The sequence below is a fragment of the Bufo gargarizans genome, chromosome 5, assembly GCF_014858855.1.
Source record: "Bufo gargarizans isolate SCDJY-AF-19 chromosome 5, ASM1485885v1, whole genome shotgun sequence".
NCBI lineage: Eukaryota > Metazoa > Chordata > Amphibia > Anura > Bufonidae > Bufo > Bufo gargarizans.
Genome location: NC_058084.1, coordinates 476,106,739 through 476,122,225, shown reverse-complemented (window position 1 = coordinate 476,122,225; position 15,487 = coordinate 476,106,739). Strand labels below are relative to the sequence as shown.

General features: G+C 46.4%; 1 protein-coding gene across 2 annotated transcripts in view; it reads left to right on the top strand.

Moving 5' to 3' along the window:
* GLCCI1 (glucocorticoid induced 1) overlaps positions 1–15,487 on the top strand; it is a 48,954-nt gene that overhangs the window by 9,346 nt on the left and 24,121 nt on the right. Inside the window, exons 2-4 of one of the 2 annotated variants that reach the window (XM_044295875.1) lie at positions 2,693–2,844; positions 8,034–8,123; positions 11,366–11,482. In XM_044295875.1, the coding sequence (XP_044151810.1) occupies positions 2,693–2,844; positions 8,034–8,123; positions 11,366–11,482 (359 nt within the window). The remainder of the gene's footprint in view (positions 1–2,692; positions 2,845–8,033; positions 8,124–11,365; positions 11,483–15,487) is intronic. The other variant, XM_044295876.1, reaches the window with a different exon arrangement.

Below are 15,487 nucleotides of genomic sequence, written 5' to 3'. Positions count from 1 at the left end.
CCAATAAAAAGGCCGGGAAAGTTGGGTGGGAGCCGTAACCTCCGCCACAGTGGATCTCCTTCAGCTTTCCACACCGCTAATTGCAGATGGCAGTTAGCGATCCTCATCCATGCGCTTTCTTCTAAACGCAGTCTTGGAATTCTTAAAGGGACGCTAAACCCTTGTGCCTTGAATGCAGTCTATTGGTCCCTGTTATCAGCCTTTCCCAGTTTGGGCTCAGACTAGCTGTAGCGCACTTGGAACCTTCCTGCCCCCCGATTACTCCAGACATATCACTATTAAGGTGCGCCGGCCCTTTAACGCATGGGATGAGTCAGTATAATGTTTTGGCGTTTAAATGTCACATACACTTATTTTTATCTATATTTTTTATTTATTTTTTTGCATGTCGTGGGTGCATTTAAGAAATACTGCTCGACTAGTGACTAATCCCGCTTTCCTTCCTGTTCTGCGGCTCGCTTGCAACTTTTTTTTTTTTTTTGCATCTGTAGAAATTTGTAAATTTCATAAATTATACGGCGGAACAGATAACAGACTCTGTATATCTCTGGCTGCTGTAGTAATCAGATTTTTTTTGTGGAGCCTCTATGTAAGGTGAACGTACCTCACCTGGTTAGTGGACTTTGGTATGCAGATGTGACCATGGTCTTGGTAGAGTACTTGGTCATTTCTTTCTAGGAAAGCGGTGATGGCCCTTGTGGGTTGCCACCCAGCTTTTCCAGGCACCTAGGCATCGGCTTGTGCTTGGCTAACTCCACCCACCCCATGGAGCTAAATGGAATGGCGGAGACGTGTCGGCAGCTCCGTTACAGCAGTGGAACGCAGCCCCCGTTCTAGTAATCGGCGGGCGTCCCAGTGGTCACTTATACCCTACCCTTAAAGTTTTTGTAATGGGACAACCCCTTTAATATTTAATGAATCTGATTGCATGTAAAATGAAACAACCTTGCAACAGGTGTTAGGCTACTTTCACACTTGCGTTTTTCTTTTCCGGCACAGAGTTCCGTCCTAGGGGCTCAATAGTTACCGGAAAATAACTGATCAGTTATATCCTCATGCATTCTGAATGGAGAGAAATCCGTTCAGGATGTCTTCAGTTCAGTCACTGAACGGCGTTTTGGACGGCAAATGCTGTCCGTTTGCATGCAGATTGCCTTTCCGTGTCTGGATCACTCTGCCGCAAGTGCGAAAGTAGCCTTAAAAATCTATTGGTTTCTGTGCACAGCTCAAGTTCAGACAATGCATCTCCATGGTAACAGACTTCTAACAAGAGCCTGTGTAGTCTGATGCTGCAGTCCCTTCTATGTCTCCTGCACCAAATGAACATTAGTACAAAGTAGGGACAAATGGAAGGAGGTTTGATACTGCCGGGTGACAGAATTTGTTTGTCTGCCGAGGAGCTGTACACACAAATCGGTAGGAAATGTAAAAGGCTATGGACACCTTTTTTGAGGGCAATTTTTATTTTTTATTGCATTGTACTCATTTTGAGTTAAAATCATTCTTTAAATTGGCCTTTATTAAAAATGCTTAGCCCTTTTCTCTGTACAGGGCTGAGTTTCGCTAGTAGCAGGATCTGAGTCTTCTCTCTCTGTTCTGTCAGGCAGCTCAGCTGACGGCTCCTCATCTCTGCTCTCTGACCTCCTAAAAACGCTCAGGTGTGAACTTAGGGTTAGGGTTTGTTCACACGACCATATGTATTTTTCGGTCCGCAAAAAATATGCATGACTTCTGTGTGCATTCTGTATTTTGCAGAACGGAACAGCTGGTCCCGAATAGAACAGTCCTATCCTTGTCCATAATGCTGAAAAGAATAGGACATGTTCTATTTTTTTGGCGGAACGGACATATGGAAACTGAATGCACACGGAGTACCTTCCTTTTTTTTTTTTTTTTTTGCGTACCCATTGAAATGAATGGTTTCGTATATGGTCCGCAAAAAAATAAAATGGAATGGACACGGAAAGAAAATACGTTTGTGTGCATGAGGCCTTAACTGGAGTCCAGAAAGCTTGGATCACAAACTGCAGCTGAGCTCCTAAGACATCTTATGGGTAGCGCTCCCGGGTTCTCCAGCCATTAAGTAACTACAGCTCCCAGCATGCAGGAGGTCAGGAGTTGTAGTTGTACAAAAAGTTATTTTATATTTAACAAAACAAATGGTAGGAACTTCCATAGGAATCACTTTCAAGCCCAAAAGGATTGGCACCAGCTCGGGGGCGTTTTTCTTCGAGCCCTTGAGCCTCCTCTATGTGGATACTGTCGTTTGGCTCCTTTATCTCGCCCGCGCGCCGCCTCTGTCTGCTGCAGATATTTCCGCCAGTATCCGCAGAGTCACTGCTCCCAGCACATTGCGGAGCATTATTTTATTTTTTTAAAACTTTTGCTTTGATATATCTTCAGACCAGTATCCATGCCCATCATGGACAAGTACTGACCTGTTTCTGGGAAAGCTGGGTGACGACCCGCTGCCATTGTATGTGCGAGGGTGTGTTCACATGGTGGGTACCAGCACGTATACTGCACTGGGGCAGGTCTAGTAATATCGTCCTACGTTGCGGAGTTGATCCCGGTGTCTGATGTGTTTGGCGCATCTTGCTAGACGTGTGCCGCCTCCACGAAATATAGAACGTTCCTTTTAAATCTACGAATATGACCTAATGTTCTTTTTATCTCTGCTTTAATTCCACAGCTGACCGGTCAAATTCCCATCACCTCCGAACATCCAGCACCATCAGGCGGACTTCCTCCTTGGACACCATAACTGGACCCTACCTGAGCGGCCATTGGCCTCGGGACCCTCATGTTCACTACCCCTCATGTATGAACGATAAAGCCACTCAGGTACCGGCTTGTGTGCCTCGTGTCAGTACAGTCGTGGGGTTAGTAGCTGCCCCTAGAGGGTATTTGTCCCCCGGGGGGCATGTCCTTGATTTTACATCTGTGCAGTATGGCGGGCGTACAATACTTCTTTGCTGCTGAAATATCTAACCGTATCAGGTAGTGTCAAGAATTTTTAAAGGGTTTACCTGGGATTTTAAGAAATTTGACCAAAGTGCAAGATATGGCAATAAAATTAAATTAACCATTACTGAGCGGTCATCCTTCCAGGTGGGCCCTGAGGGTCCTATAGCGATGCCATCACATGTATTGGTCACGTGAATGATGTATGTGATGGCCTCACTGCAGGAACCACCGGAGTGGTTTTGCGGGATTGGTGGGAGATTTAACGGGTAAGAATTTTATTTTATACCGTTTCACCCTTTTAGGTCGACTTTGTCAAATGTTGGGCTGCCCTCCTAAAGAAGACCTGTCGCCTCTCCTATCATGTCTAGTAACTACTTACATTTCCCATGTAATAACCATCCTGGAGCATCTATTCTTATGATTCTATTTGGTCATTCCTCTGTTGTTCCTGCTAGAAGTTTACAAGTGAATGGCAAACTTGGTGTAACCAATTGGGGGGGGGGCGCGCCTGCACAGTCTGACACTAGCAGCAGGACAAACCCCCATCTGGTATCGCCCAGTTGGCAGTTCATTCATAAACATTTAGTGGGAATAATGGAGGAGTGGCACGAGATAGAATAGATGCTTCAGAATTGTAATTTCATATAGAATGCAATTATTTGCTGAAACAGCGAGTCCGGGAGTGGCGGCGGGCCATCTTTAACAACGCACGGATGAACATTTTTGTTCCGGTTTTATCAAATGTTATTCTTTGTATGATTTAAGTTGTGCAATTTTTCTGGGTTGGTTTCCGTATCAAATTCCTCATGATTTTCAAGAGCTCTGCTTGCTGTCATTTCGAAATCACCTTTGTAGTTTACTTCCAGTGGTTACAAAGCTGACTTGTCCTGACAGATCTGTTTTAGTAACTACTGACGTTCCCCATGTTGTAATTTTGGAGAATATGCTCTGTGCTGTTATTATTCCTCTATTATGCCTTTCTTATGCCTGATATAAGTTATGACTGAATTCCTAGCAGTTTCCAATGATTTTCCAGCAGGGTGTAACCAGTTGTGGGGTTGTTCCTGCACAAGTCTTACACTATCCAATCAGTGCTGCCAGTGTCAGACTGTGCAAGGACACCCCCCTCCAAACCAGTAGCACCCAGCTGGACCATCATTGCAAACTGCTAGCCATTCATAAATCACTCCTGATGACTAAGACCCTCCAGGCCCCTTATCAGTTTAGTCGCTCTCCTCTGTACTCTCTCCAGCTCCAGGGAATCCTTTCTATGTACTGGTGCCCAGAGCTGAACTTCATATTCCAGATGAGGCCGCAACAACGCTTTGTAAAGTGGAAGTATTACATCCCTGCCCTGCGAGTCCATGCCTCGTTTAAAGGGGTGTTGCAAGTGTTTTTAACTTGTCAGAAAACTTTTGATATGTCGTAGAGACAGCCCCTAGAACGAGGAGAGAAAAGCACGCACATAGCGCTCCCTCTCCTCGCTGCATGAGACCATCTTCTTAGAAGTCTAGGGGTCCGTCTCGATTCCGAGGAGAGAGTGCGCACTCTGCCTGTGCTTCCCTCCCCTCGTTCTAGGGGGTCTCTGCACTCAGCCCCCCACTGATCTAAACTTTTAATGTGTGCATGCGACATACCAAAAGTTTTTCTATAAGTTAGTGACCCTTTAAGCCTACATGCACGCATTTTTTATTTTTTTTTCCGGCTCGGGTGCGGACCTATTTACGTAAATGGGGCCGCAAAGATGCAGACAGCACTCCGTGCGCTGCTGCATCCGTTGCTCCGTTCCGTAGCCCTGCAAAAAAATTAGAACTTGTCCTATTCTTTGTTTTGCGGACAAGGATAGGCATTGTTACAATGGATCCTCAACAAACAAAAAAAGATGCCATACGGACGTCATCCGCAATTTGTGAACCGCAAAACACAAACATTCGTGTGCATGTAGGCTAATACTGATGACCTAAACTCAGGATAAGTCATCGGTATCTGGTGGGGGTCCGACTCCCAGCACCCCTGATAATCAGTCATTTGAAGAGGCCCCCGGTGAGTACTGCGATCTCTTCCTAGGCCAGTGATGTCACAAAAATTTGTCACATGGTTGAAGCTCAGCTCCGTCCCATTCAAGTGAATGGTTGTGAGCTGCAATACCAAGCTCAGCCACTATACAATGTACGGCGCTGTGCTTATTAAGCTGCAAGGAGCTCACCGGGTCCCCCGCCTTGCTGCATGAAACGGCATCCTTACAAGTCTAGGGCCCGTCTCGATTCAGTACTCAGCAATGACGAGAGAGTGCATTCTGTATGTGCTACACCGGAGCGCTGTGGCCTCTTCAAGCAGCTGATCGGCAGGGCGTGCCGGGTGTCAGACCCCACGGTCATCACTGTTAAACACTCTTAAAATCCCTTTTAATACATGACCATATCCTGCTGGCCTTAGACGCAGCTGATTGATGTTGTCCATCTAAAAGTACGCCCAGATCCTTCTCTACAAGGGACCTTTGCAAAGTCCAAAAAATGCTACGGGGAGAATTTATCGCGCCCTGCTCGCCAGAATTTGGTGATACCCTGCCGAGCTGATTGCAGCCAAACTTCATTAAAGGGGTGGTGTAGACAGCGAAGTAGCATCTCAAGATGCCGTCTACATGGCCACATCTGGGAGCGGTGAGAGGACAGGCGCCACCACGATAGGCTGAACAGAGCGGTCATCTTCCTCCTCTGCTCTGCCTATAAGAAAATTGCTAGAAGTGCAATCCCCTACAGTGCCGCAAAAGTATATTCTGCTGGTTTGATTAACCCTTCAAACCCAGGAGTTTCATGTCACAGAGCAGTTGCTTCTCTTAGTATAGGCAGCATATCACTAGTAGCCCCCGCGGGTTGTCCTCTCGGGCTCAGCGGCCGGTGTTGCTTCCCGCGGCGGTGCTAATGTTTTAGTGACTTGAGAGGCTTCTTTAATATTTCACTCTGACTCGCAATTAGTAATAGAATAGCAGTCGCCGCTCCGAGCACCTTCACAGTGCGCCCAGTCTACATTGATACATCTTTAATGTGCCGCCGCCGCAGCTAGGTTGTCTCATCCTGAACGGGCGCAATGCGAGACGCTGCAAAGGATGTCTCATCCTGAATGGGCGCAATGTGAGGCGCTGCAAAGGATGTCTCATCCTGAATGGGCGCAATGCGAGGCGCTGCAAAGGATGTCTCATCCTAAATGGGCGCAATGCGAGGCGCTGCAAAGGATGTCTCATCCTGAATGGGCGCAATGCGAGGCGCTGCAAAGGATGTCTCATCCTGAATGGGCGCAATGCGAGACGCTGCAAAGGATGTCTCATCCTGAACGGGCGCAATGTGAGACGCTGCAAAGGATGTCTCATCCTGAACGGGCGCAATGCGAGGCGCTGCAAAGGATGTCTCATCCTGAATGGGCGCAATGCGAGGCGCTGCAAAGGATGTCTCATCCTGAACGGGCGCAATGTGAGACGCTGCAAAGGATGTCTCATCCTGAACGGGCGCAATGTGAGACGCTGCAAAGGATGTCTCATCCTGAACGGGCGCAATGTGAGACGCTGCAAAGGATGTCTCATCCTGAACGGGCGCAATGTGAGACGCTGCAAAGGATGTCTCATCCTGAACGGGCGCAATGTGAGGCGCTGCAAAGGATGTCTCATCCTGAACGGGCGCAATGCGAGGCGCTGCAAAGGATGTCTCATTCTGAATGGGCGCAATGCGAGGCGCTGCAAAGGATGTCTCATCCTGAACGGGCGCAATGCGAGGCGCTGCAAAGGATGTCTCATCCTGAACGGGCGCAATGCGAGGCGCTGCAGTTTAGACCAAGGTTTTTCCATATTTTTCAGTTGATTCCTCCCCAGTCCGAATAAAGACGATGCCTGGGCCTCACCATTGGCTAAGAGGCAGCCTTCTGCCAAAGAGTCTGTAGTAGAGTAGTGCGAAGCCGCACCCCATTTAGTCAAGCTCCGCCCAGCTATAGTAATGGGAGCATAAGGAGATAAATGATATAATATACCTACAATATACCTCTTGGACTCCCACGATCCTCAGAATATAGGGGCCACAGTGCTGCCTCTTTTCAACTGGTTTTGCACAGCCAGGTGCCTGGTTGCAGCCATTCAAAAAGTGACATAGCGCTAGGCCACGGTTCAGCCCCCCCCATTCTTGGGGTTGGTGGGGGTAAGGGAATGTCCACAAGTGTCACATACCCTGCATTTTCCACCACAGATTTGCATGCAGGAAATCCAGAGCATATTACAGTACCAGTACAGATTGTAAATCCCCGACATGGAAAGTTTTTTTTGCGAATTTCCGTTGCAGTGCATAGGGTGAAATCCCCGGCAAATCTGAGGGGAAAGTGCTTCCTGGGTGGCCGTATTTTAGCGTTAACAGGTATTCCCATCTTAGACATTGAGGGCATATCGCTAGGATACCGCCATGCGCAGCCACCCTCTGTTCATTCCTATTGGGGGGGGGGGGGGAATATCCGTGCAGGGCTCTACACTATTTTCGGAGGGCCCATTGAAATTAATGGGAAGCGCACAGCGCAAGCGTGGCCACCGCTCCATTCACTTCTATGGAGCTTAAAGAGGACCTTTCACTACTCTACAAACTAAAAACTAGATCAGTGGGCAGAGCGGCGCCCAGGGTCCCCCCTGCACTTACTAGTAAGTCTGGGCGCCGCTCCGTTCGCCCGGTATAGGCTCCGCTGTCTGCGCTCCCTCTGACTGATTTCTTGTAGGAGGCGTGTCTCTTGCTGCACTGCTGGCCAATCGCAGCGCACAGCTCATAGCCAGGCTGTGATCTGTGGGGAAATCTGGAAGTAAGTGTCGAGTTCCCCTGCAGCGCCACCACAGGGGGATATGAAGTATTACACACTGGCCATTCAGATCAGTGGATTGTCTGTGTAATACGGGACATGTCCTCTAGAGCGAGAGACTCTACAACCTCTCTCCAAGAGATGAGGACCCCCCTCTATTAACTGGGCAATCCCTTTAGAGACCACTCAAAAGTTAATACAAACTCACAGACAAAACCATTTGTTTTACTTGTCTTTTTCTGTAGACACCGAGCTGCTGGGGAGAAGAGAGCACCGAGAAGAAAATAAGCCATCAGCGCTCGGCGTCCTGGGGCAGCGCCGACCAGCTTAAAGAGGTACGCGCTCTTTTTGTGGTGTCATGTCTACAACAGAGACCAGAAAACTTCCAGATATCATCCTTTCCAAAAGATTTCATGTCAACAAAGCCTTGGTTAAATTGTTACCATTTAGTGTCATTATTTTCATGCAGCCCTGTGTGTTTCCATGGTGACAGACTACAAACAAACCCTGCGTAGTCTGATCCAGTTATATTTTCCTCTATTTTTCCTATGACTCTTCTCCTTTCCAGCTTAAAGACACAAGGAATAACTCATGACTGCAAAATAACTGTACGCGGCACCTCGGGAAAATCCTCCCTGGATGTTATCCAGCCTTCCCTGGTCTTCTGTTTGGGCACGATCCAAGTGTTTTTATAAACTCACTGCTTTCATTTTGGTTCTGAAATCTTGCACTTAGTGATGTATCCATCCGCCCAGTAGTGATTGATTCCTGGTGACGGGGAGGAAAATTTTGAATACAGCTTTGGTTGTGACTGGAGCAGAGTACATATTATCACCATCGATTGAGTCTTGCTTTTCCATTCAGTATATGATGCTGATCGGGGGAACGTCTGAGGACATTTATTTTCTTCCTTGACAGTTACGACGTCTTCTGAGAAAAGTTGCCGTTCTCCCAGAAAAAAAATTAAAAAAAAAGTTTTACGGATATGTTCCTTAATGGGGAATGTTATTTCAGGTCAGCAGCTATTAAAATCCAGAATAACCCCAATCTGTCATCTCCGCTAAGAGCTGCTCAGTCTGAATAAAAGCACAGGTTGCAAATTACTATGTGTCATAACGCACCCACGCCCGAAGATTTACACTTCTCGCTACTCACTTGACGCCCACTCGTGGTAACCTAGACATTGCCATTGTTCTAGGGGGTTTAATTACAAAGAGCATGTGCGCGTCTTCACCATGTCACCTCCGCGTCACTGGAAGGGCCTGATGGGGTCTCGTTAATGAGGGTTTCTTCTATCACTTGTCGCAGTCTATTTATGCTGGTTGAGAAGGGAGGATCGTCGTGGAGTGCAGGTCCGTCCCCTAGGCCGGGAATTCTAATTCTCCAGTTTGGAACTGCAAATTTTAGCCTAGGACAACGCGTGCGTTTGGGTCCACACGCATGCTGAAAACTGCAACATTGACTTGCATGCTTGGCCTCACACTTCACTTGAGGGTTTGCCCGTCATTAGTCAGAGTACCCCACGGTGGGTACTGCAGTAGTTAAAATTGTGTCCCTGCCCCATCTCCCTTTTCCCAGTACTCACAGCAGGCTCCACCTCCTCACTTTTCTCTGCAGGCTACACACACGCGCACACGCACTTTCTTGCTTTTCTCTGCAGGCTAGGCCCCCCCACGCACACTCTTTCTTGCTTCTCTCTGCAGGCTAGACCCCCCCCCCGGCGCCACGTGCTTACAGGGCCAAGCTGAACAGCAACCAATTGGCACAGCACTCTACTGGGCACTTCTGCCTCCTCATTTTAGTGATAGGCGGTGGTCTCTGCATCAGGAATCCCACCGATCAGAAGTCTGTGGAAATGAGTGACGGTATCTGCCGCGAAAGATGGCGTCGGTTCGAGCATTCCGCTCTATGCGCTGGGTGAAGTTAGAGGGTGCAGAACCCGTACCCCACAATGTTCCGTGCAATCTTCATGCCATCTGGTAATCCAGAAGATTGTAAAATCCGTCAAAATTTATATGAGATTATTTTTATTTTATTTATTTTTTACATACTATTAATCCGGCATTGGGCGGTCCAGGCCTCCGGGGGCCCCATTACTCGTTTCCATTGCGGAGCCTTACCTGTGAAGTAGTATTTTTAACCCCCAATGGATCGCTAATGGAGTTTACATTTACAAAGCTGTGTGCTAGAAGCCAACATGTCTGCCGCGGCCTGTGTCGCCCTGTTTCGTTGTAGTTATCTGTATGGAGTGGAGGCAGATCTGTCATCACCCAGCTTTCTCAGGAACCGATACTTGATGGCTCTGTGCCCATCCAGAGTCTAATTGTGGAAATCTTGAGGGTGACTGGTGGAAGCGAGCGTCATTCTCCATAAACCAAATGTTTTCATTTCCCGTGCTGCGCAGAACAGCAATATTGTGAAGCGCTGGCACGTCCGTCTAAGACGCCCATATGGAGGGATTCTAGAATAGCCAGCTGGTAACTACAGATCTGTGGCCAAAATGGCTTCACTCTTCCAGAATATCGGAGGCTGAGCGATCCTCTTCTCGCACTAGAGGCCCGTAGAATGGCGTGGACTTGGCTGCAGAACGTCCCTCATACCATCACTGCGCAATGTCAGACGTGGGTCTCCCAGCACAGCACCACAGTATAACAGGACCTGGAGTCAGCTGGTGTCCATACCGCAGTCCTGTATCATTCTCCAGAGCTGCATTCACTATTATTCTGGTTGTTAATGGAAACTTGTCAACAAGCCGGTCAAAATAAATAAATAAAACGCCTTGAATAACTTGGCTGAATTGTTGTAATGCAAGGACGGAGCCACTTAGTGTCTGATGTAAAGGTGACACTTCTTCTCTGAATGCAGATCACTAGAGCAAGACATGATGTGGGATTTCAGCTCTGCAGCATAGTGAGTGCAGCTCTGGAGTATAATGCAGGATGTAACTCAGGATCAGTACAGGATAAGTAATGTATGTACACGGTGACTGCACCAGCAGAATAGTGAGTGCAGCTCTGGAGTATAATGCAGGATGTAACTCAGGATCAGTACAGGATAAGTAATGTATGTACACAGTGACTGCACCAGCAGAATAGTGAGTGCAGCTCTGGAATATAATACAGGATATAACTCAGGATCAGTACAGGATAAGTAATGTAATGTATGTACACGGTGACTGCACCAGCAGAATAGTGAGTGCAGCTCTGGAGAATAATACAGGATGTAAAGGTGAACCTGCTCTTTAGTAACCCTCTGCACTTGTAGTTGTCGGCTAGGTTATGTGTTGTCGTTCCTTGTCTCTGCACTGTTCGTAATTGGTTTCCAGCTGTATTCTGGTGCCAGTTCCATTCCAGTGCTAGATCACACCTGGTTGGGGAGTGCATGTGGCAGATGTCGAGGTTCTGTCATTTTCCCCAGATATCAGGAACATAAACAGCAAAATAAATGATTCAATGTTTTTACTGTATAAAGTGACTCCAATTTGTGTGTTTTGGTTTTTTGTGTGTAAAGTATAAAATGGTATTCCATGGACATGCCCTGTAAGCCCTGGCTGACTGTGCCCGCACTTTTGTGTCAGCAGATCGCCAAGCTGCGACAACAACTCCAGCGAACCAAGAACAGCAGTCGACATATCAAGGAGAAGGACAGTTCATCGCCTCTCCCAGGAAACCATATAGCAATCAGTCATTCTCAGGTGAGCCCGCTCCTCCCACGATGCACTGCTGCTTGTACAGCTAATGTGCCCCCAACGTAACGCACGGCTCCACGTGGACCTGCCGTCATACAGGTAGGCTACCATTTAACGTCCTGTACGTGTGCACCATCCACGATCGAGTGGTCGGGCAGCTGCACCTCCTGCACTAGCATCCGGAGTCCAAGAAAACTTTAATCCCAGCTGTTTAACCCCAGAACCGGTGCGGGTTGCGCCTGCGTTTTGCATTTCATGTAATACATGGACAATCTGAATGGGCCCCGTGAAATACTACATTTCTGCAGCAGAGGCCGCTGTAGGGTAAATGCCTGGTTGATGGCGGCCTCGCCTGCCAGTATCCGGGACGATCCCCCCGCCAGCTGCGGCTTATCTCTGACTTAACTCTTTTTGGTGCAGGGATCTGCAACCTTTTCCACTCCAGCTGCTGTGAAACTACAACTCTCAGCATGCAAACTTTCTTGGCTGTTCTTATAACTCCAATGGAAGTGAAAGGAGGATTCTGGGAGTTGTAGTTTCAGCACAGCTGGAGGTTGCTGATCCTGTCTTAGTGCTGCCGGTGTGTGTGTGTGGTTTCCCACCTTTCCTACAGACACAGCAGAGTTCTGGCACATGCCGTGTTATCAGAAGCTTGTGGTAGGGGTAACGTGTTTGTGAAGCTGTAGACCAGTCAGCCCGATTGTCTGAATGTTTGCTGATGCCGTGTAATCGATTGCTTTGCGCTTGACTGAGTTACACCAGACCGGTTGGTACATGCCTGGCGTACCGAGCGGAGCCAGGACAATACTTGGCATTCCTCTTCTGTTTAACCGGTCGGATATTTTTATTTCAATCTCCTAAGAAACTATTTTTATTGCGCTTTTGTTTCCCTTCACATTTGCCTCGGACCATGCTCTAAGCTCCATGTGGCAGTGCAGGCGTTGTGGATTGTTTCGCCACTTCCTTTTCCATTTTTAGTTTTGTGCACCATTTAAAAGTGAAATAGATGGAAACCATCGGCAAGCGGCCGTTGACAGACCTCTTGCTCTTATATTGTGCCCTGTACACATCATGGCAAAGATGTATCGACAAGAGGAAGGGGGTCAAACTAAAACGAATACCTCTTACGCCCACTGACTCGTCAAGAACGAGCAGCTCTTAAAAGGGATTGTACACGGTGTAGATAATCGGGGCTGTTTTCTTCCAGAAACAGCTCCACGCCTGTACTGGGACTGAGCTATCGGACATAACCCATGGAGGGGTGTGGCGCTGTTTCTGAAATAAAGCAGCCATGTTTTTCTAATCATGGTCAGACCCTTTAAATGATCATGTGGGATGACTGTTTCCTGTGTCAAAGTATAGCGCTGAGAGTAGTAGTCCAATGGAAAAATCTAACCGTACTATCAGTAAGGCATTTAAGTGTCCTTGAATTTATGCACGTTAAAGGGGTTGTCCAGTGGGGGAAAATCCATTAATCCCATCGCGCACCATACCATAATTGTATGGCATGGCAGTTATTACCAAAATGCATCATGCTCTATGGCAAAGTAATGGCAGCGGCTGTCAGCTGTAACGTACAGCTGACGCCCTGCTGCAATAGCAGAGATCTGTGCTAGTGCTGATCTAAGCCGTTTAAACCTTTAGATGCTGCAGTCAGTAGCAACTTTTGCACCTAAGGGGTTTACAGAGTCATTGGGCTCACAGGGTGCCATCGGTTGCCATGTACAGAAGCCTGTCAGGCCCTGCCAGAGGCAGTGTCTGGTAGGGCCAAGTGTCGGTGTAAAACAGACACCTATAATGCACTGCAATAGATGACTATTACAGTGTATTGTACCAGCCACCAGACCATTGTTCAAGTCCCTTAGAGGGACCTTTAAAAAATTGCCTTTTCTCATATAACCTAAATTATAATTGGTTAAAATAAAATAAACTGCACATAATTGGTACCTCCGCATCCGTAACTACCTGACCTATAAAAAGGTAACGTTACTTATCCTTCTGGTGAAAAACTCTTAAGGGTCCATTCCGCAAAACACGGACACTGGCAATGTGCGTTCTGTATTTTGCGGAATGCACATCACCGGCACTTTAATAGAAAATGCCTTTTCTTGTCCGCAATTGCGGACAAGATTAGGACATGTTCTATTTTTATTTTTTTTTGGTGCGGAATGGAAGTGCGGATCGGGACAGCACATTCCGGCCCCATTGAAAATGGATGGGTTCGCACCTGTTCCGCAAATCTGCGGAACAGATGTGGACCCATTTTGCAGATGTGTGAATGGACCCTAACAATGACAGTTGCTGGTTATTTTTATTTTTTTCACCTCTCCACCAATAAAAATGGTATAAAAAGCAATAATAAAAAAAAATCATAAGCACCCAATGTGAAACTGGTAAAAACTGCAGCCTATCCCACATAAAACAAGCCCTCACACAGCTACCTCATCATAAAAATAAGAAAAAGGTATTCGTATCAACCTGCAGAATAAAGTTATAAAAATATAAATATAAAAATATTAAAATGCAAAAAATAAAAAGCTGAATTGCAATTTTTGCCCACCTCACTTCCCCAAAAAATGACATTAAAAAGTGATCAAAACGTCATATGTACCCCAAAATGGTACCAGTAAAAACTACAGCCCATCCAGAAGAAAAGCTCACACTGCTACGTTGACAAAAGTATGCAAAACGAATTTTAATAAAAAAAAGTGATTTTGATGCATGTCATAAAACATGAAATATACACTGCCTGTCCAAAAAGTCTTAATGAGGTAAAGGTCTGGACTCTGTGGTGGCCAATCCATGTGTGACAATGATGTCTCCTGCTCCCTGAACCACTCTTTCACATTTTGGGCACTGGGCATGATGGGGGCATCACTTCATCTGCCTCTCTTCTTACCCTGATGCGCCCATCACTCTGGAACAGGGTAAATCTGGACTCATCAGACCACATGACCTTCTTCCATTGCTCCAGAGTCCAATCTTTATGCTCCCGAGCAAATTGAAGCTTTTTATTCTGGTTTGCCTCACTGATTAGTGGTTTTCTTACGGCTACACAGCTGTTCAGTCCCAATCCCTTGAGTTCCCTTCACATTGTGCGTGTGGAAATGCTCTTACTTTCACTATTAAACATAGCCCCGAGTTCTACTGTGGTTTTACTTCGATTTGATTTCACAGTTTAAGTGATCGCCGATCATGATCATTCAGGATTTTTGTTCCCGCCACATTTCTTCTTACTCGAATACGATGGGTCCCCACTATCCTTTCAGTTTTTACTAATGCATTGGACAGTTCTTAACCCGATTTTAGTAGTTTCTGCAATCTCCTTAGATGTTTTCTCTGCTTGATGCAGGCCAATGATTAGACCCTTCTCAAACAGACTAACATCTTTTCCACGACCACGAGTTGTGTCTTTCGACATGGCTGTTTAGGAAATGAGAAGCAACTCATTGCACCAGTCGGGGTTAAATAACTTATTGCAGCTGAAAGATAATCGCCCATGCAGTAGTTATCCAATAGGAGGCTCAGAACCATTTGCTTAGTTACATCCAGGTGACGGCTTTTTTTTTTTTTTGGACAGGCAGTGTATATAAACTCACAGAAAAAATGTATCATGTCATATGTATACTGTATGGTGAACCCCATCAAAAAAATGTACAGAATTGCAAGTTTTTTCCCTCCTCGCCTCCCAATAAAAAAAAGATCAAAAGGTATTGTTTCCCAAAATACCAATAAAAATTACAGCCTGTCCCGCAAAAAGAAATGCTGTCGCACCGAAACATTGACAGAAAAATAAAAAATATTATGGATGTTAGTATATAACATATATGATGGCAATGCAAAATACAGGTGATTTTTTTTATTTATTTTTTTATTATACTGCATGGTGAATCCCAAAGAGAAATAGCGCTGATAGAATTGCAATTTTGCACATCTTGCCTCCAAAAATATTAAATAGAAGGCAATCAAAGTCAGATGTATCCCAAAATGGTACCAATAATAACTACAGCT